The sequence below is a fragment of the Adiantum capillus-veneris genome, chromosome 19 (genome assembly GCF_014529385.1).
Source record: "Adiantum capillus-veneris isolate H3 chromosome 19, ASM1452938v2, whole genome shotgun sequence".
NCBI classification, from domain to species: domain Eukaryota; kingdom Viridiplantae; phylum Streptophyta; class Polypodiopsida; order Polypodiales; family Pteridaceae; genus Adiantum; species Adiantum capillus-veneris.
Genome location: NC_140949.1, coordinates 20,402,943 through 20,427,918, shown reverse-complemented (window position 1 = coordinate 20,427,918; position 24,976 = coordinate 20,402,943). Strand labels below are relative to the sequence as shown.

At 42.2% G+C, this 24,976-nt stretch overlaps 1 protein-coding gene across 1 annotated transcript; it reads left to right on the top strand.

The window, feature by feature from the left end:
* The first annotated feature begins 17,060 nt into the window (after nt 1-17,060).
* On the top strand, nt 17,061-17,824 carry LOC147433669 (uncharacterized). The gene has a single exon (XM_086489773.1). The coding sequence runs from the start codon at nt 17,061-17,063 to the stop codon at nt 17,427-17,429; it is 369 nt and encodes a 122-aa protein (XP_086345899.1). The 3' UTR covers nt 17,430-17,824.
* Nucleotides 17,825-24,976: the final 7,152 nt, after the last annotated feature.

Below are 24,976 nucleotides of genomic sequence, written 5' to 3'. Positions count from 1 at the left end.
GTGAAGGTAGTGGCAAGAGACTCCAAAGTGCTTGAAGTCATGAGAATATTAGAGGGGAAAGGATCTGCTCCATCCCCCACCCCCTTTCAAGGAGAGGGTGCACTATCCCACTTCACAATCCATTTGCATTATTGCAAGAAAAGAGATCCCCTCACCTGAAACCCCCGGACTCTCCCAAGACCAAGGAGAGGGAGTGTGCACACGATTCGGATGTTGAAGAATTCGTTCCTCTATCCAATGAGCCCTCTTTAATGATGGAGTCTCTCACTATACAATCTTAGAACGTAAAGGGAGTGAAGACCCGAAAGAAGAGTACCTTTTTCTGGGAGGAGAAAAAAAAGGAAAAGGTAGTCAACTGTTGGGCCATCCAGGAACATCATTTGGATGCTCATAGCAAGAGAAAGTAGGCTCTAGGAAAGAAAATTATTTTCTATGGAGAAGGAAGGAACGATTTCAGTGGTTTCCGTAGTACTGTGGATAGGGAATTGGATCCAAAGCTGGTTCTGAACCACCCCTCGGGTAGAATCATGGGAATTAGAATCAGATGGGAAGGGCATCCCTTCACCATTGTGAATGTGTACAGCCCTTGCAATGCAAAAGATAGAGCTAAACTATGGATGCATCTTAGAGATACTCCTATAGAAGGAGAGTGGTTGTTAGTTGGTGGCTTCAATATGGTGGAAAAGAGCAAGGATAGAATAGGATCCTCTGGTATGCTTGCTGGATCAAAAAGGAATAAATGGCAAATTTTGTGCGAAAAGTGCGCGATGATCGACTTGTGGCAAGTTGGTCCATGGAACAGCATGCCAGGTTTCACCTACACAAGTCTCAAGTATGCTCGCACTACCTCCAGGGTGGACATATGAAACTGCTCACACCAAGCTGACTGGATACCGTCGATGCTAGAGATGAAGGTAGTCCCAACAAAAATCCTTTCGGATCACATACCCCTGCACATACATTTTAAGAAGAATAAAGAGGAGGACCAGACCCCAAGAAGTAGGAAAAAACTGCTAGTTACAAGGGCACACCTATTCAAAGATCCTCTTTTCAGGAACTTAACCAAGAAAGCACTGGGTAAGCTCAGAAAAGATGTCGATCTGAACAAGCACAATACGTGGGACCTATTTGCTTGAAGTATTAAAAAAGAGATCAAAACCTCGGGCCCCCGGTTTATAAATCTAGGGAGGCGCACCTTCTTCATCTAACAGGTGAGGTACAACGGCTTACCTCCACAAAATACAACGGGCTTGGTACTGAGGAAGAGCACAAGCAATGTCTAGAAGCCAAAGCTTGCGTGGCTAACCAGAAATCGGAAGATATCACAAAGGCAAGGATTCTCTTTTGGGAAAATTCCTTACAACCAGAAGCCTCTAATCAAGATCATTTTTTTAGGGCTTTAAAAATCAAGAAGAGTCCGGGTAACGTCCACTCGCTCTATGATGAGAAAGGGATAGCAGTTCATAACCAAGATGAGATGGCCGGTTTGATGTTGAACTATCTTAGCCAAATCATTGGACGACCAAAAATCCAGTCCCGGGAAGTAGGGAAGTAGATGAAGCCAGAAGGACCTTGCTTCAGAGTGTGGAGAAGAAGATTCCCCAGTCAAAAGCTAAAATCGTGGAAGGGGCATTTTCTGAAGACGAATGCTCACTAGCATTGCAAGCCCTTGGCAAGGAGAAGTCCCCTAGTTGGGATGGGATGACGATAGAATTATTTAGAAAATTCAAGGATGATCTGAAGGCCCCTGTCACAAGTGTGGCCAACAAAGCCATTGTCGAAGGGTCGTTGGAGATAAGTGTAGAGAGAGGTCTTATCAAACCCATCCCCAAACAGTTTTTTTGTTCTCAACTAAAACATTGGCGCCCCATAACGATGATGACGGTGGCCTACAAAATTGTTGCCAAGGCAGTGGCCCTCAGACTAGCCCCCTTAATTAATCATATCTCCCCATCAACATGGGTTCATCAAAGGAAGGTCCATATACGATAACATCTTGGCAGCAATGGTAGGTATTGAATACGCAACTTTCACAAAGCAAGAGTGCATTTTGCTACATCTTGACCTGGATAAGGCTTATGATAGAATAACATGGACATATATAGAAGCAGTCATGGAAGCTCTAGGCTTTGGGCCTCGCCTATGTCGTCTTATTCATGCACTAGGGGCTGGTATCCAGTCAGAGCTCCTATTCAACTATAGAATAGTGGGCTTTTTTGAGGTCAAAAGGTCTATTAAGTAGGGATGCCCTCTGTCCCCCCTGCTTTTTGCCATAGGTATACATCCTTTAATCACGATGCTCGAAGCTAATGCTGAGCGTGGGGAGTTGCAAGGCCCGGCTCTCCCAGGAAACAACCAAGGATTCTCTCCTCTTCTTGAGGGCGCGTCCCCAGGTACGTTGTAAGGAAAGCTCTAGAGATTGTACAAATGTTCTCTATAGCTTTGGGGTCCAGTGCAATATAGAGAAGTCAAGGTTGATCTCCCTGTCGGAAAATGACTCATTTGACCCTTCCGACTGGTCGGGGGAGATTGTTACAAAAAGGAATATTTTCAGACATTTGGGGCCCCCCTTGGGGGTGGACGTAACCAACAAACAAAGATGTCAGTGGGTCCTAGAGAAAATCAAAACAAAAATGAGTAGGTGGGAGTATGTTCTTCTCCCATTCCCAAGCCGGAGAAAAGTGATTAATGCCTTTATGCTCCCATATATTGCCTTCACTAGCCCACTTCTCAAGATGGCTAAATGTCACTAGAAAGAGTTCTTAAAACCGGTAAAAAGGTTTTTATAAAAAAATAACACAAAGTCCTCCAAGCCATGGCAATGGGCCTGTTGGGAGTTCGTCGCTTGGCTAGTGAATCAAGGAGGCCTCGAAATTTTCAACCGTGTGGCCCATGCAAAAGCTTGTTGTGCCAAATTTGTAGTCTCCTTCGCTAAACAAGACCAGGCTTGGGCTATCATGATCAAAGATATGCTAGAAGCAGCTAAACTTAGTTCGAAAGGAGGAAAGTGGAGAGCGGTAGGTTTCATGACAAACTTTTAGCCCCGACATGGGCTACACTAAGTCAGGGGGCGGCTCAGGGAAATTGGTAAGGAAATGCAACAGAGCAACGGGAGTCCTAAAGTGGGGGGAAGAAACCAGATACTTCAAGAACTCCATTTTGCATTGGTCCCCCCTGGCTTTCCAAAGCTGTAGATCTGTCGCAAAATCCCTATTGGATAGAAGCAGCCAGGAAATCGAATAATAAGGGTCTGAACCGACTCGGGCACTTCTAGGAGAGTAACAACAAGATCTGGGAAACCACTGAACTTTTGGTAACCCAATTCCAACTTAATTGCTTGGAGGTTTGGCTAGTCAACAAAGTGATGAAAGAGCTTGACAGTGTAGTGATGCCAATCTCTGACTCGGAGTTTGACTGGAATGCCTGGCAATGGCTTGAAAGCAGCCTCTTATGGAAACCCTATTCTAAAGGCATTTACCATACAATGATGCTAAAGAAGAATTGGTGTAGCCCCCTTAACAAGATATGGAAAAGGCAATGGTCGGAGGAAAGGTGGGAGCAAGTAATGGAGAACATGTGGGCGCCAAAGGTTCCATATCACATGAAGATATTTCTATGGAAAGTAATTAGGGTGCTCTTCCAATGGGGGTGAAGAGCAAGGAGAGAGGGATAGGGACAAATGGATGCCTAGGGTGCAGGATGGCTAGTGAGGATCTGACCCACCTTTTTATGGAATGCCCAGCTATCAGAGGCCTTACAGGAAAAATTTGCAAGTGGGTCCAAAGAACATGGAAAATTGGTTTTTTCAAGACTGATTTACTCCTTGGAGGTAAGAACTTGGATAGCCCTGCCATCCTCATTTGCACTCAAATTATCAGGTTTTGCTTTTTACATAATGTATGGAAAACAAGGAACCGCCGTGTGTTCCAAGGAGTTCCTGAGGTGCCAAGCTTTGCAGAAATTATACAAGAAAGAGGAGTGCTAATATTGTGAGTTTTGCCAAAAAAAAAAAAAAAATCTCCTCATGGAAACATTGAAAACAAAGACAAAGCAATAAGGGGTCTCCCTCTACCACACGTGGTTGGAAAGGAAATTCAATAAGGTAGTGGATGAGTAGTAGATAAATGTAAGGTTTCCTTAGGGTGGCAGGAAGTTCAAAAAAGAAGCTAGGGAGAGCCACAGTATGGGAAAACTTTCATTGGCTACAATATGATCCATTTCTAATTATCTCCTTGCAAGTTGATTACATGTAATCAATAGAGGAAGATGATGGAATGGGGGCCAACAACTCCATCAAATGTGACATCTACACTGCATGGTTCATGGAGTTTGTGCAAGTGGATCAGTTTCTCTTTGTAGGCTATGGTTGTAGGGACTTGAGGGACTGGAATTACGGGAAAGTGTCTACATTTTTCACCCTCTGTGTGTTTGTGTGTGTGCACGCGCACATCGCAAGGCATGCAGCTTGGCGTTCAATGAGGCAACATAATTTTTTGCTATTTCAAAGGAGGATAGGTGCGTCACTATTTCGAAGGAGGGTATCCTCTATTTCAAAGAAGGGCATGGTTACTTTTCAAAGGCGAGCACAACTTGAGTAGCTAATGCATCTTAGTGCATACTGTCATTCTTTGGCTTGTGTGGATGTACCTAATCTTGACCCTATCATATATATAAGCTCAATTCTTTCACAAGAATTATCATTGAAATGAGCTACCACAAAGTGACTTTGAAAGACCCGAAGGTTATGGGCTTCCCAGATCTACTTTATTTATGCACACCAAAATTGCTTGGCTATGAAAACTTCTCCCCCCTAGAACTAAGTCATTTTGAAAGAAGAGTACCTTCCACATCCTTTGTACCCATTTGTTGATTTTGGCAGCAAGACCCTGCAAGAAATGACAATCTTTGAATAAATGCAAGGGTTTCTTGTATAGTTTCTGCGAACTTGCCACCTCGGGATCTCCTTCAAATACACGGCGGTTCCTTGTCTTCCATACATTATGTAAGAAGAAGTACCTGACAATTTGAGTGTTGATGAAGAGGGCACGACTTCCCAAATTATTATGTCCAAGGAAAAAATCAGTATTGAAAAAACCAAAATTTCCATGTCCTTTGGACCCATTTGCATATTTTCCCTGGGAGGGCGCCTCTGATAGCTCGACATTCCATGAATAGGTGGGCTAGATCTTCGCTAGCCAGCCTGCACACCAAGCATCAATCTATCCCAATCCCTCTCTTCTGAATCTTCCCAAGCACCCCAAATTACCTTCCATAGAAATACCTTCGTGTGTTGCGGAACCTTTGACTTCCAAGACATGGTAGTCTTACAATGTGTGGTTGGCAAGTCATGGCACACCACAAAAGAAGCAATGCCTAGGTACCAAAAAACAAGGAATACCAAAATAGAAAAGAAACATAAAAGAAAATACAAACACAAAAAGAACACGTAAACCCTCACACTAATAGCCAAGTCATAACCTAAATAGATGCTTCCATGGCTACATTGACTCACACCCGCCAATACACCTAGAAACTAAGATCAATCTAGTAGGAGAGTCAAGATTCCATCCAAAGAGTGAAAGGATGAGGCTCCATGGTGAGGACACAAGGATACAACAAGCACTCCTCCTCTAGGTCATCCTAATCAAAATGTTGGTTGCAACCACTACTTTTCTTGTTTTTGTTGGTGTTAGGTCACAAAATCTTATCTACATTTCACTAGGAAGGATCCAACCCCTCAGTCTATCATCCAAGATCTGTCACATTGTATCAATTTCTCCTTGTTGTGTTAAAAATAGAAGGTTGTCACCTTCTGGCTTAGAGAAATATATCTCCATAATAGTAGCAAGTGCACCGTCTATATATTCATACAGAATCTCCTCATGAAACATCCTTCCTGCAATAGTGAAAATGTTAGCTCTCTCTAAATATCAGACTCTCAAGGATGTGGCACCCTTGAGAGTCGTCTAAATGGCGTTTGTGTTGACTTGCTGGGCCAGTGCAGTAGTTCATGTTTTGACACTTAGTTTTTTCCCAAGTACCTTAGTTTACACAAAGGGCCAAATGGTCAATCAGAAAATCTGATTAATCATTTGGAGACTACTCACCCACAAGGTTTGAACTGAGGCGCCAGTGGAGAGAGGCTGCTGCTCAACCACTAGCACAACCACCTTACTCTGTCCCCACGCCTTGTTCAAACAGCTATGTTGTTTAAACCGCGAGGGGGGTTAACCATTCTAAAAGGATCCGGTTGCCGATGGAAGGACCTCCTTGCCACGTCGGGAGAGAGTCCAATATCTAGGACGAGCTACAAAAGTCATAGGTCAAAAAAGAACCCAAACAATTTATCAGGTTCAAGGATAGTTGAGCTGAATATATAAGACGTAAATGTTTTTGCTAGCTTACTAGGTCGACCTTCAATAGCCCAAAGAGGACTTCAATGTGTGTTGTTTTGTTAAGTTCTTCATTAAGCATGATAGGAGAGTACGTTGAGAGCTGGCTATCCACAAGCAGTTGTCTCAGAAGAATTCCATCTATCAAGCACCGTGCAATCCTCAAATTACCTAATCGTGTAATCAAATTCTTCAATAAATCTCTTTGGCCACTCTTTGAGGACGTTGTGTGCAACCAATCTTTCCTTTTGTTGTGTGGCCACTATTCGACAAAGTTGTGTGTATCCAATCTTGCCTTTTGTTAGGTACCTCCTAAACCTGCATCGATCTCCTAAATCCTGGAACTCATATAGAGTGCTCTAAATACTGGATCCCTTTTCAACTTGTAAATGAGAAGACTTTGTCTTCACTCCTGTATTAATAGCTTTGTCTGCTCGCTAAATGTTATGAAATGCAGACTTTTTTTCCATCTTTAATAGAAATCCAATGGCATGCTAGCTAATGGCACAACTCTCTTTGCACTATCTCCAAATCCCTGTTACACAATCATGATAAGTAAACAACTTCATTTAAAGACTAGTTCTAGAGTAGTAGCATGGGGGCATTGGCTAGGTAAAATGAGACGTAGATCTCTGGTGGTGGAGGTTGGTGGAGGCCCTTGCTTGATTTGAGAAGCAACTTCCACATTCTTGGTTTGATACTACTTATTAAGGTTATGAACATTTTCATGACCACAAGATCCCATAGATTTTGTTGACAAGAAGTTTCTCCTACGTGGTTTTAAATAAACCTTGACCAAATCTTGAGCTCAAAGGAGAGTTCTTGGTGTTGACCATGCCCCCCTCACAACCTAGGTATGAAACCTGCGATTCCTTCCATTGTTAGCCTACTTCCATAACCATATGTCCGTCTTGGTTACATTTCTCACTAGCCACTTCAATTGCACATAATTTAAAGCAACCCAGGAGAAAGTAAACTCAAAAAGTAGAGGATAGTCTTTAAACTAAGGTTTCATAGGCATGAGATAGAAGGATTAGTCAAGAGTCCTTAGTGGTTGGGCTCCCATTATGTAGAGACATTGGTAAGAAACTTTGGGTAATGGGGCTTTGAATGATGAGGTGCCAAGATAGAAGATTTGATTCAAAATTTTCTTGTTGATCCTCATGTTGCGTTGTTGATATGATTGAGTTGTTTTGCAATGTGAGTGCATTGGTGGAACATAAAAACAATGTGTACCACTTAAGGTGCCATCAAAGAAACAACCACAAGCAAGAAGCCAAAAGAAAATGTGAAATTGAAGAAGAATCTCCTATGCACCATGACTGGCAATAGAAGGTTCAGTAGATTTGGGTTCTACAGTCTCAAGTGGTAGCATAAAAGATGGAAGTGGACCTTTAAGACCCCATGGGATATAGTGTCCATGATAGGCCACATTAAAAACAAAATTGAATCGACTATGCTGCTAATGCTACCTACAAGAGCAACAAAGCTAGTAACATTTGTCCAGGCCAATTTTGGATCTATGGCCTATCATCTCTAGCTTTCTCTATCCACAATACTTGATTTTGATCTATTTAAGGATCTTCTTTATTGGAGAGAATGGTCCAATTCGGTCATCACCTTGAAACTTGTAGATTGAGAAGTATGAGTTATACAAATTGGCGAGCGAGTATTTCTAAGCAACAAAATAATAGAGAAAGTCCATTTAGACATTCTTTTTACTTAGAGAGAATTGCAAAAGTACAAGCGGATTTTCCAATGTTTGCGCTCTCGCTCTCATCACCACAAATATTATTGTCATCAAAGTCCTCTGTGATGACTAACACACAGAACACTTGATCACTGCATCGAGGATCATGAGCCCAAGACCCTCATCCTTTTCTTTAAGAGGCTCTCCTAATTGCAGGACTACACCCAAGTTTTCAGAAAAAAAGACAACCCTTTAAATCACTGCACAATCACTACTAACATTCCTATTTTACACAATGTCATTTATTATGTATTCAATACACTCATTGTAATCAACACACCAATTCTATGTTGAAAGCCGAGCATGACGTAGAGTCTAGCTACTACCAGCAAGCCGTGATAACAAAATAATAGCTTATCTTGATTCCTAGGAGGAGATGCGAAAGATGAAATTGCATTATTATAGCAACAAAACCATTTGAGACTAGGATGCCTTTTTGTCACAAATGAAATAATCTTAATCACACAATGCAACTACATGACATTGTTTGAGCTAGGCTGTGTTCACTCACATCACTACCACATGTATATGGTAACAAATCCCCCATGGAGTGATGCGGTGAACGAGAGCTGGCACATGAGTAAAGGGAAGTGCCATGCCCTGAGAACATGATCAGACCACAAAGGGGAGTAAGCCCAAAGCTTTGCAAAAAGCTTATCACTTCTCACGAGACAGTGCCTTTGTGAAAAGATCTGCAAGGTTGTCGTATGTTGGCACATAAGCCAAGCTAATCTCTCCTGCTGAGATCCTTGCCCTGACATAATGGTAATGCACCTCAATGTGCTTTGTGCGAGCATGAAAAACTAGGTTCCTCACAACTGCCAATGCACTCTGACTGTCAATGTAGATAGTGTTGATAGTGTCATGTCCAACACCCAAATCAGCCATAAGGTGTTTGAGCCATACACACTCAACCATAGCTATGAAGCCTGCCCTGTACTCATCCTCACAACTCGGAGTGGCCACAGTAGGTTGCTTCTTGCTTAACCATGATATACATGAACTGCCAAGCATGAAACAAAAACCACTTGTGGACACTTGCGTATCAAAACAACCAGCCCAATATGAGTCCGAGAAAGGATGTAAGTCTGGCTGAAATGATTCGCCCTTGGGATAAAATAAGACAAGATGTAAATTGCCACTAAGGTGGCAAGAATACTCTTGACAGTTTGCCAATGCTTAGACCCTGGGCTATGCATACATCTACTGACCTATGAGACTGCAAACTGAATATGTGGCCTCTTGTTGCATACATAAATGAGGCGTCCAACAACAGTTTGGTAAAGAGTGACATCAATAGGATCACCAGCATCATGAAGACTCAATTTCAAACCTGTTTTTATGGGAGTGGCAATAGGTTTGCAATCCTCAAGTCCAAACTTACATAGCAATGTTTCTATGTAACTTTTCTGACACAAGGCAATACCACCATCACACTCCTTAAACTGTATACCCAAGTAATGATGCAACAGGCCCAAATCTTTCATCTTGAAACTAGCATTCAAATCAACCTTAAATTCAACAATATGTCTCTCATTTGGTCCAGTGATCAACAAATCATCTACATAAAGAACCACATTGAGAAGTACATCACCCTCACGCTTTACATACAATGTGCTTTTTGTTGGATTGTTATGAAAGCCTTGTTTAACCAAATGAGTGTGAGCTTTCTCATATCAAACACGAAGAGATTGCTTCAACCCATACAAAGCCTTGTTACATTTTCACACTTTGTCCTCTTGTCCTTTCTTGCGAGGCTGTGTTACATAAACTTCCTCAAATATGTCACCATTCAAGAAAGCATTAACAATGTCTGATTGATGTACATCCCAACCAAAATGAGCTGCCAATGCACATAGAAAATGCATAGTAGTCATACTACAAGTGGGATAAAAAGTCTCTTCATAATCTATGCTTTTTTGTTGCGCATAACCCTTTGCAACGAGTCGAGCCTTATGGTGATCGATCTCACCATCTGGCTTGCGTTTCAACCTATAAACCCACTTCGTACCAATGGCCTTTTTGCCAGGAGGAAAATCACATAAATTCCATGTGTCATTTTTATAAGTGCATATTATTCTGATTGCATGGCAGCCATCCAATTTTTTGAATTTTGTGCTTCATCAAAAGACAGAGGTTCCTCAATATCATGTAAGCTAGACACATCCAAAGCATAACAATCTAATGCATAAGATGCATAGCGAGAGCCTAAAAAAGTACGACTAGACAAAGGTGCATCCAACTTATTGTCACACAAAGTGTGCACCAGCAATTTTGGCATGTCTCTAGCCTACTCATTTTCAGCCCTTTCCTCATCAAGTACATCATGTACATCTACATCAAGAATAGGCTGATCTATAACATTTTCAGAAACCCCCATAGGCTCTACATTCACCTCATTGGAAGTTACATTCGAACTTCCACCACTGAAAAGAGGCAACAAAGTGTCATAAATGTCCTATGAGCTTACATTACCGTCCCTCATACATGACAGCAAGGGCTAAACAGAATCTTCCACAAACACTACATCCCGAGAAATCAGAATACGCTTTGTTTGCGGATGATACAACCTATAACCTTTGCTTTCAGTAGTATAACCAAAAAAAAAACATTTGACAGCCTTATCATCAATTTTTTGCATTATGTTTGTGGCACCAAATCATATGCCAAACAGCCAAAAATACGCATGTGCTTAATAGAAGGCTTTCTATCATGCCATGCTTCATATGGAGTAATAGATTGCAAAGATTTTATAGGACACCTGTGAAGTACATAAGTGGCACACATGATGGCCTCAAGACAAAAAGAATGCGACAAAGCTTGACTTTTGACCATATACATTGTGCCATTTCCATAAGTGACCTATTTTTCCTCTCAGCAACACCATTTTGCTGAGGTGTATAAGGCACTGTACATTGGTGTTTTATCCCATGAATAGCCAGAAATGCAATAAATTCATGAGACATATACTCCCCCCCTCGATCGGAACAGAGGGTGCCCATGCTACATTTTGAGACATTTTCATCCATAGCCAAAAAATGTTTGAAGCACATAAAAACTTTGGACTTCGCTTTAAGAAGAAATACCCATGCATGCCTGGAGTAATCATCAATGGAAGTCACAAAGTACATGTAATTGGCTAAGGACGAAGTTTGCATGGGCCCACAAGATGACCAAAACGTGCATGCCAAAGTTTTGCATATAAAATAGCCCTTGATTCTACAAATGCATTTGCAAAATTTTGTCCACACTTGTCATACAAAGTGAGCTTATACAGCCCATGGCACAAAAGGCCAGATGCAACAATTTTATCACCAAAATTGAGATCATGAACTATAAATCTGTCATCCACAAATTTGACTACAAGTCCAAGTCTAGCAACTGCAGATACAGACAAAAGATTCTTCTTGATCCCAGGTACATAAAGTGCATCAACAAGTGTGAAATAACTACCATTTGCAACAGTAAGCACACTCTTTCCAACTCCCTGAACCGGATAAGAGGCATTGTTGGCACAAGTGACTGAATTCCCATGAGGGAGAGACTCTAGAGAGGTGAGAAATTCACAATGTGAGGTAATGTGCTTTGTAGCACCACTGTCGAAATACCACACATGTGAGTCTGCAGCAAGTGACATGCATGAATCATGGACAATAGGATTGTAAGTGCACTCTACACTAAAAGACCATTTTTCATCAACATCAACATCACAGTCTCCATTCATAGAAGACTCAACAACGGCTGCATTTGTAGTGGAACCAATATTTGCAGAGGAACCACCCTCTTTCTTCTTAGCCTCTTTGGCCTTCAACTTAGGACACTGCTTGATCAAGTGATCATTAGCTTTACAATAATAGCAACGCATTTTCTTTTTTTTCCTTATCACCAAAATTTCCAGAAGAATTGTAGCTAGCAGAAGCATTAGAAACAAAATTTTTTCACTCGCAACAGAACCATAAGAAGTGGCTACATTGTTGTACCAACCTTTCTTTGAGAAGCAATAAAAGCATGTTCAACTACACGCTGCCTAGTCCTATTTTTCCTAGAAAGTGACTCTTGCAACAACAATGTGCATAATGAATCAAACTTCAGAACTTCAGGCATTAGCAAAAGTCTGGTAAGAATCTGGTAAGGCATCAAGAACAGTCTGCGCAAGGAAACTGTTTGAAATGACTTCACATGCAAAAATAAGTTTCTCATTGATATCCTTGACACCAGCAAGAAAAGTGTCCATATCATCTTTCTCATGCATAATCTTCGATTCTAGCTCTTTACGAAGCAACGAAATTTTAGCCTCGTTGCGGCTTGCATAAAGACCTGTTAGAATATCCCAAGCCTGTTTTGCAGATTTTGCTGAATGAATGTGAGAAACAATGGTACACTTTACAGACAACACAATCAATGCATGAGCGTGTGCATCCTTTACATTCCAACGAGGTTGTTCTACTGTCGGCAAAACAACTCTAATAGCAGCAATTCTTGCAGCAAGACCTACAACATCCTCAGCATCGCCTACATCCTTAGAACCAGGACGTACATCAATGCACTGCAGAATGTTCCAAACACCCTTTGACACAAGAACGTTGGTACAAATGAAGATGGTCGGCCCATGGAAGTGCAAGAAGCCCAGGCATGGCAGTTTGCAGGCAAATGGCAAGAACCTTCAGCAGGTATTTGATGAAGCTAGTAGAGAGGTATACCGAGATGGAGCACTTGCTAGTCGAAACCTCAAGTATTTCTTGCTATCACAAGTGACAGGAGCAAATCTTGATATCACAAGATTGGGAACGAGACAAGGGATGCTGGATGTAGGTGTTACGAGGTTTATGATATGGGATTTTGATTGAGATATCTATAGGACATGCTACTTGAGAGGGTATTCAACCTGGTAGTGCTCTTTTTTTTATGTATGCTAATTATGCTATTTCTGCCAAAGCAATTGAAATTTTTGATTCATTCTTCCCGGAAGTACTATCCATTTGGAGGGCATTGAAGCTACACGAATCTATGGCAAGGAGGCATGACGACGGGAAGCTAAGCACTTTTTTTCTAAGGAAAAGGAGCTCAAGAGTCGAAAGGGTGTGCAAAAGGAGAAGTCAAAGGAGGTTTCTTCAACGACCACACGAGGGTGAATAGTTGATCGACGGCGTGTGAAAGAGGACCAAAACAAAGTTCTTATAAAGTGAATGCAAAATTAGCTTGCAACTAAAAAAAAAGGGAATCGAATGAGCTATGGGGCGCTATAGCTGTCAACTGGAGAAGATGCTGAGCTGGTTCCAAAGGAGAGATGAGCGTCAGTCTGCATTGGAAAGTAGGCCCGTGATGACTAAGGTCGGCAGAGGGAGTACTGGGCAGGAGGTCGACATGCAGGAAAAGAAGGACTGCCTCTGAGGGCAAAAGAAAGGAGGGAGGCCTGAAGACCTGAAGGGGACGGATGGCCGGTGGATGGCGAGAGTGAGGAGGGCCGAAAGCAGCACAGGGGGAGGCTGCCAACGTGAGCAAGCTGCGAGAAGCGTGAGTTTTGAGAAGGAGGAGCAACCTGGGGTTTTGAAGCAGCGTTACTACAGGAGAGTAGGAGTATAATAAGTTTTGGATGCCTGTGAGCAGTTAATAGAGATGGGTGGGTTATGCCATCCAAAGAAAGCTCCAAGGCCGGCTGCGAACAAGGAGGGTGAGAAAGGGCTGCACGGCGGCCAGCTTATGAGAGAGTTTAATGGGAGGACCCGTGGGAAGTGCATGGTAGAAGAGGAAGAGAACAAAGGGAGCCGCTGATCGGATGAGCGGCCAAGCTTGCGGAGGAAGAGGGCTGCCTAGGAGCTGCCTTTGAATGAGAATAAGTGGATGCCAAGGGTTGCATCAGAGCAGGCACCTGATTGATGCCATCATTATCTCTATATGTTTTTTTGTGATGCATAATGTGCTTGTAGTTGTCTCGAGAAGCTTGAATTCAATCGTCTTTTCCGTCTAATCTCACACAATGGGTCCGTGGTAGCATTGGCTCCGGACAGGTTGTGTGTGAGTGTATAGAGAGAGAGAGGGAGAGTGGTTGTGTTTGCAAATCACGCAAGTGTACGATCGAGGTGGGTATAGCCTCTTGGTGTGGGTGTGCTTAGAGAATTGGGAAAATTGTATGCATCATTGGGTATGGTTGTGTTGATGGGTCTGTTGTGCTGAGATGGTTATGGTGGGATATGTGTAGCTGGTGATGCCCAAAGGTGAGCCTGGTAGTAGAGATTTACAGGGAATTGTGCGTGTGTGTGAATTGTTGTGTGGTTAGGGGTGTCGGATATTCACTGGGCTATAGAGAGGCAGTTATTTTGTGTGCTAGGTGTTTTACCCCTTCCCCCTTTCCATCACTGGTGCCCCCACTGAGGAGCTACTGGTTGCTTCTCGGTGAAGTCGAAGATGGTGTCGCGGTTTGAAGAGCACGATCTAACAAGAATGGCATGGTTGGGTTTTTCGACTTTTACAGGTGCTGAAGATGTTGACGTTTGGTTGCAAGACTACGGTCTTTTTTTTGTTGGGTAGCGGCTTGTCAAGAGAAGAGGGAGTGGCCCAAGGTTTCCCGCTCCTGGTTCGTGGAAAAGCAAAGGCATGGTACGAGGGCTTGCAGGCTGAAGAAAAACAGGATTGGAGCACATTGGAATCGGCATTCCGAAGCCGATATGTGGCCAACACGCAGTGGAGTGAAGTGAAGCACATGATGGACAACCTAAAGTAAAGCCTTGACAGTGATTTCCAAGCATTCGTGTGGGAGTTCGAGGCCATATGGAGCAAGTTGGTTAAGGTAACTACTATAGAGAATGCATATTTTTTGAAGATGACCAAGTTTGTGGACTACTTGCATGGAAAAGTGCGGGATAAAATCGAGATAGATGGGCCGTGCACGTACGAGGAGGCAATAGCCTATGCGCAGAGCAAGACAAAGAAGGTTTTTATAAAGCAAGAGGCAAAGCAGGTTCTGGCAAGTCCATTGGTGCCAAGGCCAATTGCTAGGGAAGAGCTTCAGGTAATTCGACCTTTGTTGATGCACATGTGGTAGCAACAGATAGGCGTGATGACAAAGTAGAGACGATATGTGTGGGCTTATGAGGCCTCAGCAGCTGTAGAGAGGAATCTACCGTGTATCGCGTGATGTGCTTGACCAAGTGACTTCCAAAAAGCAAGCAGTAAAGAAGATAGCTGAACTGCCAAAGACGGTGAGTTTTGTGGAGAAAGATGAGGTGTATTTGAGCTATAGCAGTGCCTTGGATACGCACAGCACATGGGAAATGGAATCTGATTTCTCAAGGTATGAGACATATGATGTTATGCATGTCGATAAGGTGATCAAAGAGCAACAGATTGCAGGTGAAGAGACATTTGTGCGGACCAGGGGGTTTGGCAGCCCTCTCTCTTGCCTTGTGATGGTAAGGCCATGTTGACTGAAGAAGAATGCTTCGATGAAGCAGACTAGGGGTTCGATGATCCCGTGGTCGATGCAGATGACGAGTCGCAGGTTTTGGTTGCTAAAGCTATCGCAAGAATACAAGGTATGCAAGGCTTTCCGCCTTTTCCAGTGCTGTTTGAAGGGACTACAGGTGAAGGTATGCCGGTGTTTGCTTCGGAGGATCTTCTAGCACAGGTGGATGCGATGATGTTGACTGTTATGTTGTTGAAGGTTTCTATGCAAGGGCCTCTATGCCATTTGCTACTGGTTATCTTGTTTCAAGACAATCATGCTATGGCGAGCTCTCTAGCTGATGGCTGGGAAACAGATGATATAAAGTTTTTCAAGGTGTACAGGCTTGTTTTATATGTGAAGAATGTTCATGTGTACATTTTTTTGAAGGGTTATGCTGTCAAGAGCTACATACACGGATGGCTTACAGGTTTACAAGTGCAACGCTGGGGTGGTTTGTATCAGTTTTACAGACGGATGGCGATGATCAATGCCATATTTTTTATCCAAGTGAAGTTTACACTATGCTTGGGAGAGCCTATGGCTTTCTCTTTGAACCGGGTGGGTGCTACAGCCAATGAAAGTCTCTATTTATCAATCTAATGCTTATGTATATAATATCTACCAGTTCTCTTCTTATGCAATGATATACAATCTAAATAATGCTACGGTTGAGCATCAATGCTCAGCGAGGGGTTGGGCAATGATGGTACAGCTGAAGGGTCGGCCCGAGGAAGTGCAAGAAGCCCAGGCATGGCAGTTTGCAAGCGAATGGCAAGGACCTTGAGCAGGTACTTGATGTGGCTAGGAGAGAGGTATACAGAGATGAAGCACTTGCTAGTCGAAGTGCAAGTGTTTCCTGCTATCATAGGTGACATGAGAAAATGTTGATATCACAAGATTGGGAAGGAGACAAGGGATGCTGGATGTAGGTGTTATGAGGTTTATGATATGAGATTTTGATTGAAATATCTGTAGGACACACTACTTGACACGGTATTCAACCTGGTAGTGCTCTTCTTTTATGTATGCTAATTATGATATTCCAGCCAAAGCAATTGAAGTTTTTGGTTGATTCTTCCCATAAGTACTATCCATTTGGAGGGCATTGAAGCTCATTGAATCTATGGCAAGGAGGCATGACGAAAGGAAGCGAGGGTCAATAGTCGATCGACGGCGTGGAAAAGAGGACCAAATTAAAGTTCTTATAAAGTGAATGCAAAATTAGCTTGCAGCTTAAAAAAAAGGGAATCGAATGAGCTATGGGGGCTCTATAGCTGTCAACTGGAGAAGATGCTGAGGTCGGTGGCAAATGAGAGATGAGCGTCAGTCTGCATGGGAAAGTAGGCCCCTGATGACTAAGGTCGGCAGAGGGAGTACAATGCAGGACGTCGACATGCGGGAAAAGAAGGACTGCCTCTAGGGGCAAAAGAAATGAGGGAGGCCTGAAGACCTGAAGGGGACGGATGGCCGGTGGATGGCGAGAGTGAGGAGGGCTAAAAGCAGCACAGGGGGAGGCTGCCAAGGTCAGCAAGCTAGAAGAAGCGTGAGTTTTGAGAAGGAGGAGCAACCCGCAGTTTTGAAGGAGCGTTACTACAGGAGAGTAGGAGTACAATCAGTTTTGGATGGCTGTGAGCAGTTAACAGAGGTGGGTGGGTTATGCCATCGAAAGGAAGCTCCAAGGCCAGCTGCAAACAAGGAGGGTCAGAAAGGGCTGCACGGCGGCCAGTTTATGAGAGAGTTTGAGGGGAGGACCAGTGGGAAGTGCATGGTAGAAGAGGAAGAGAAGGAAGGGAGCCGCCGATCGGATGAGCGGCCAAGCTTGAGGAGGAAGAGGGCTGCCTAGGAGCTGCCGTTAAATGAGAATAAGTGTACGCCAGGGGTTGCATCAGAGCAGGCACCTGATTGATGCCATCATTGTCTCTCTATGTTTTTTTGTGATGCATAATGTGCTTGTAGTTGTCTGGAGAGGCTTGAATTCAATCGTCTCTTCCGTCTAATCTCACACAATGGGTCCGTGGTAGGTTTGGCTCCGGAAAGGTTGTGTGTGAGTGTAGAGAGAGAGAGAGAGAGAGAGAGAGAGAGAGAGTGCTTGTGTTTGCAAATGACGGGTGTGTACGGTCGAGGCGGGTATGGCCTCCCGGTGTGGGTGTGTTTACAGAATTGGGGAAATTGTATGTATCATTGGGTATGGTTGTGTTGATGGGTTTGTTGTGTTGAGATGGTTATGGTGGGATATGTGTAGCTGGTGATGCCCAAAGGTAAGCCTGGTAGTAGATATTTATAGGGAATTATGCGTGTGTGTGAATTTCTGTGTGGTTAGGGGTGTCGGATATTCATTGGGCTATAGAGAGGCAGTTATTTTGTGTGTTGGGTGTTTTACCCCTTCCCCCTTTCCATCAGTGGTGTCCCCACTGAGGAGCTACTTGTTGCTTCTCGGTGAAGTCGAAGATGGTGTCGCGGTTTGAAGAGCACGATCTAACAAAAATGTCATGGTCAGGTTTTTCGAATTTTACAGGTGCTGAAGATGTTGAGGTTTGGCTGCAAGACTATGGCCTTTTTTTTGCTGGGCAGCGGCTTGTCAAGAGAAGAGAGAGTGGCCCAAGGGTTCCCGCTTCTGGTTCGTAGAAAAGCAAAGGCATGGTACGAGGGCTTGCAGGCTGAAGAAAAGCAGGATTGAAGCACATTGGAAGCGGCATTCCGAAGCCGATATGTGGCCAACACGCAGTGGAGTGAAGTGAAGCAGATGATGGACAACCTAAAGTAAAGCCTTGACAGTGATTTCCAAGTATTCGTGTTGGAGTTCAAGGCCATATGGAGAAAGTTGGTTAAGGTAACTACTGTAGAGAATGCATATTTTTTGAAGATGGCCAAGTTTGTGGACTACTTGCATGTAAAAGTGCGGGATTAAATCGAGATAGATGGGCCGTGCACGTACGAGGAGGCAATAGCCTATGCGCAGAGCAAGACAAAGAAGGTTTTAATAAAGCAAGAGGCAAAGCAGGTTCTGGCAAGTCCATTGGTGCCAAGGCCAATTGCTAGGGAAGAGCTTCAGGTAATCCGACCCTTTGTTGATGCACATGTGGTAGCAACAGATAGGCGTGATGACAAAGTAGAGACGATACGTGTGGGCCTATGAGGCCCCAACAGCTGTAGAGAGGAATCTACCGTGTATTGCTTGATGTGCTTGACCAAGTGACTTCCAAAAAGAATGTAGTAAAGAAGATAGCTGAACTGCCAAAGCCGGTGAGTTTTGTGGAGAAAGACGAGGTGTGTTCGAGCTATAGCAGTGCCTTGGATACGCTGTCGAGAAATTAGCGGTCTTGCCGGGAAAGCACCGGGCTTATGGCTGTGAGAGTTTGTGAGAGAACTCAACAAAAACTATATGAAGGAATTAAACCATAGATGACATGAAGACTAGGGTTTGGAAAGAAGTGCAATCAAAGAAGACTCACTCTTTCTCTCTTGCACTCACACACACAAAGAAAAAACACAAAAGAGAATGTCAAAACAATACGAAAATGAAAACATCAAGGCTATGGTCATATCGTATCATGGGTAATATGAAAGGGTTAATAGATGAGTTAGTGGCATTCAATCTTGACTGACCAAATAGGCTACGAATTGTTCTTTGGAATTGTAGTTTTGTGCTTACCATAATATATATATTTTGTGTAGTGATTGGGATTAATTGTGTGTACAAATCCTCTTGGTTCATAGCAAGATAACTACGCTTACGTCAAAAGAAAAGTTATAGTCTATGAGAGGTAGTATGATGGGATCCGGTGATAGAAGTATTTCATTAAGCCTTTCTGTGCCAAAGAGAAACACTATACGTTGTTGAAAGTATATTTTTTGGCTAATCCATACGTTAATTCTAATAGATCGTACAGAGTGAAAGCGATAGAAATGATCATCATGTGGGTTATTCATCTAGGATAGTATGTGAAAAATGTAGATATGAGAAAAGTGAAGAGATGATAATTTTCCCTCCCAAGCCCTATTCTTGCCCGTAGGCAATAAGGATACTGCGGGGAGAGATGTACCTGTAGCAAAGAGAACTTAAAATTTGTAGAGAGGATGAATTACTAAGAGTGAGAGAGATAGGTTTGGTTAAGGAGATGAGATTAGATATATATATATATATATATATATATATGTTGGATTAGAGATGAAAAAGAAAACAACAAGAAATCAAGAAAACATCAATGTAGAACACATCTTACTTGACAAACCCTTTGGCACCATTATTGATGGAGAGAGAAGAAGAGGGGAGAACTCCACTTTGATTTATACGCCAAGTGCAAGACTTTCTTTGATTAGAGTTGATCTTCCAAGGATAGCATACAAGAATAGCTAGTCTTCCTCTAGGAGAAAGTGTACTAGGCTTGGGCTTATGTTAATGGCTAAGTACAATTAGGCATTACTACTCGCTCCCTCAAGAATTCTTCTCATAAATAGCTTGAATGCTTGAGTTCCCTTTTCAAGGAAGAAGAGGTCCCCTTTTATAGGTGAAGGGAACTCCCAAGGGTTTACACAAGAAGAGAGGAGCCAGTGTGAATAGGAATTGGAAAAGTTGGAAATGAGTTGTCCCTGCATGATGTGGACAGATTGGGGTCCAGTATTTTGATCATATCTCCTCAACCGTTGCTCCAAATAAAAAAGTAAAAATATGGACAAAAACTTCAGCTCATTAGCTACGATTCTCATTTTAAAATCATTTTCAAATTCGGATTGGAACCTTGTGTAAACAATTCATCAAAATAGGGTCCATTTATGGCAGCAAAAGTCTTCCCGTGGTCCCTTTAGCCTAAACTTTCATTTAATTCCAAAGGACACCTCATGCCATATGAAAGCATGAAATTGCTCCTTGACAAAGTTTTGTAATCATGCTTGGAATAATGCATTAAAATAAGTGTATCTTTGAAATCATGCCACCTAGTGTCCCACTAGGATTTGATTCCCTCCTAGGAGCTATTTAAAAAGAAATATAAGAAAAGTATAAAAAAAACAGAGAATATATATATATTGGAGTTTACCCTAGATATAGGATCTAGCTAGGGTGCGAGATGATAATGAGATAGTAGAAATAAAGAATCAATGATTTTTGCCCCAAGTTAAAGAGGCGGAGCTATTGAGCTTTTCCCATAGTATTTTCTAATGGTAAAGTAAAGATAGGTTACCCTTGAGAAAAATAATAGGATGAGATAGAAGGATTATTATTATACTTAAATATGCATATGTACATTATAGGAAAGATAATTATGTATCTAAAAAATTACAAGATAACTCTTGTAGGATGCGTTCCCACTATGTACGTGTCACAACACGACATCCACCCCCTCTAATCGTGCACATCCTCCGGCATGTGCCAACCTCATGGTAACTTGTGAAAGCAAATGTATCCCCTGTCATCCCATGACCTCCTCCATGATCATATGGGTAACTCAAAAACTTGTATTGTACTAAGCATTGAGATTCTCCGCATGTTTTAATTCCTCTCAGATCATATGGAATTGTTATATACATCTATCTCCAAAACATTTGTAACAAATCTCCATTATGGGCAAAATCTTCATGAAGTAGAGATATAAGTTCCTCATCCTCCTCTTCAAAAAACACTTCCAGGCTTCCGGTAATATACTTGAAAGATTTTTGAAACTGCACTTTAACCTTCTCACCAACCTCTAAATCCATATGTACCTCTTTCGCATAGAAGTCTGAATCTGCATCTTCATTCTCAAAAGAATCCTGTAGATATCCTTTCTCAACATCGAGAGAAACCTCAAAAATATGCATGGTAAAACTCTCATCAATTCTCTCACCTTTTACCAAATACCTCTCCAGCTTTACATCATAAAACTTAGCATACCTCTCAAATATGGTGTTAAATTCTCTCTCCAAATCATCCTGGTAGGTATGCTCCCGGTCACTTGTAACTGACTGCTCAAAAACCTCCTTGGAGTTAGTCTCTGACACAATATCTTCACCCCTTCTTCCTTTTTGACCCATCGCTAAATTATCTTCAACTGAATCATGTCTCCACTTATATAGGGAGAACACTTCTTCATTACATGACTCTGGTGTCAACATAGAGCTAGCATCCTCTTCTTGCTTCAAGGCATCACCTTGTATACCCTTCCTATCCATAGCAGATAGATGCTCACAAACCTGCTTGCAATTTATACCCTGTGACACAAGACCTAAATCCCTTTTATGCTTCAGATATTGTTTGCATACCTGCAGGCAACCCTGTATAGTAGGCACTTTATAGAAAGTATCTTTATTTTCATCTTTACACAGATAAGAAATATCACCCCAATCACATACCATATCCCAAGAGGTTTCTTGCTCTTCTACTCTATCCTCTGATGTCACTTCAACCGATATAGCATAACCAAACACTTCTCTATCTTTGATTTGTGAATCTTGAAGATTCATAGCTTCATCCATAGAACCCCAATCCTCATGCAGAGAATCTACATCTGTCATTCCTTCCTCTACCATGGAATTGTGAAAGCTTGCTGCATCTAGCTCTAAATAAGGCACAATTTCATGAGTCATCTGCATCACATCTGCTACCCCATATATACAAGACATACATATTACTCTGTCAATGCACTCCTCTTCTTCCACCTTGTCTAGCTGAGGTACTTCACAATCCGCAATGCTACTAGCATATCTATACTCACAAAGGAAGATATTTTCAGTCACCCCCTCTAAATTAGCACTTTCGCAGCTAGGCATATCCATTTGGGTAGTGCCACATGCATCAAACTCTCATAGGAAAGCATTGATAATGACTTCTTCATCCTGGCATATGTCTTTAGCATAGGCATCCGGCTCTTCTAAACTTGGTAAAAGTTCCTGGATCTGCTCAAAAGTAGATTGTAGCACATCACTAATATAGCCATCTTCCACTTGTTTTCCCTTCACATCCTCTGTCAAAACCATAGCATCCTCATCCTTGTATATACACTCATGTGCATCTTCAAACGAATCAAAAGGGGCGTCCAAATCATCTATCATAGCCGACGAGTTTGCATCATCCTCTAAGTCGCTTTGAGCCGTTTCAGGCGCTTGGATAGCATCATGAGAGTCATTATCTTGAGATACAAAGGTTACAAGACCCAAATGTGCATAAATAGCTTGCACTATGTCTGCTTCATCTGCATACAATAAATTTGCATCTTACAAAAGATATGAATCTATTACTGCTTCTAAATAGGCCTGCATGGATGTGTTGACACTTGCATAGCTTACAGGAGACACCAACTCTAGCTGGTCACATCCACTTCCACTCTGCTCCATCTCTTGGTCTTGATTGTGCAAGCATACCTGTGTTATAGCTGTAGAAAACTCACCCCAGTTGCTTGCATATACACTTGCATAGTCTTGAACTTGGTGCTTGAAATCATCACTCACAAGTTCAACAAATGCTGCAATCATCCGAGCTTCTGGAATTTCTTGAAGCCTCATCTCTGTCACATAGCACTTAAGATATCCTTCTGGATCATAGCCTTCGAATATATTAAGCTCATTATATATGGATTGCATAGCGCTTTCAATCGCTTTTTGAATCCGGTCTTCTTCTTCAAGCCATTTGCATCTGTCTGCAAGCTCTTTCATTTCAGCATACAGCTGCTCCACTTTGCTAGCCATCTTTATGTACTCTCACCCCGGCTTGTTCGCGTCGGGTTCACCAAAAATATGTCGAGAAATTAGCGGTCTTGCCGGAAAAGCACCGGGCTTATGGCTGTGAGAGTTTGTGAGAGAACTCAACAAAAACTATATGAAAGAATTAAACCATAGATGCCATGAAGACTAGGGTTTGGAAAGAAGTGCAATCAAAGAAGACTCACTCTTTCTCTCTTGCACTCACACACACAAAGAAAGAACACAAAAGAGAATGTCAAAACAATATATACGAAAATGAAAACATCAAGGCTATGGTCATATCGTATCATGGGTAACATGAAAGGGTTAATAGATGAGTTAATGGCATTCAATCTTGACTGACCAAATAGGCTACGAACTGTAGTTTTGTGCTTACCATAATATATATATTTTGTCTAGTGATTGGGATTACACTACAAGAGGCTATTCATATTAGCGATGCTCACACAGCGACGCTCATAGCGACGCCGGCTGGGCTAAAAAAAAAACAGAGAGCGTCCAAAAACTCAGATCTCAGATCTGAGTTTTTCGGCGCCCTCAAACAAGGAGCAGGTAACGCTCTCCCTCTCTCTCTCTCTCTCTCTCTCTCTCTCTCTTTCTTCTCCACACACACACACACACACACACGAGGAGAGGAAGGAGAGCCAGGTATGCTCCTTCCCTCTCCTCACTCTCATGTTCCCTTCCCCTCTTTCTCTCTCCCTCTGTCTCTCTCTCACACACACACACATAGTGTTTTTGAGAGAGAGAGAGAGAGAGAAAGAGTACAAACATAAACAAAAACGCACACACACATACATAAACAAAGAATGCACACACATATTGAGAGAGGAAAAGAGAGAGAGAACATGCATAAACAAAAAACGCAGACATTGAGAGAGGAAAAGAGAGAGAAAATATGCATAAATAAAAAAACGCACACACATTGAGAGAGAAAGAGAGAGAAACTAATTTAACGTCGTAGGAAACTAATTAAAATTAAAAGACCTAAAGATCTAGTCGACGAGGAGTTGAACTCAAGACCTATTATTCAAGAGAGAAATGGCATAACCAATCTATCATACTTGCCATGGGTGATAGAAAGGTTATACCATTTATCTCTTTTTATTGGCACACACATCCACACACGCGCACACACACAAGAAGAAGAGAGTTATAACGTCGTAGGAAACTATCCTAAAAGACGTTAAAGATTAGGTTAGATGTAGACTTACGTTAAATAAGATTTAAGTTTATTTAAATTAAATTAGATTATATTTAGGTTTATTTTTAGTTAGATTTACGTTTATTTACGCTAGATTTAGATTTACGTTATATTAGATTAGATTTAGGTCTCCATAGACTGCGATGCCTACATGAAGCGGGTGAAGAAAGCCCTCAATGGAATATAGGGTATTGCTGCCTTCACTCATGGTTGGCTCCGTCGATCCAAAAGTACTGGTGAAATGTCTTCAGAAGATAGGGAAGAAGGTGGATCTTCAGGGCGGCAAGAGTCACTACATCCCCGACAATGACCATCTAGACAACCTCTAGTCATTCAACAACAACTTCAAATTTAGTAACAAGAGCAAGAACGGTCCAAAGGGCCAATTGCTGTCGTCAGATGTGGATGGAGATGAGGCAGTGTCACCGCCGGAAGTTAACTCTCACATCTTTAGTGATGAGAATGCCAACTCTTGCCGAGTTATGTGAAAAATTATGTGTTAAATCAGTTTT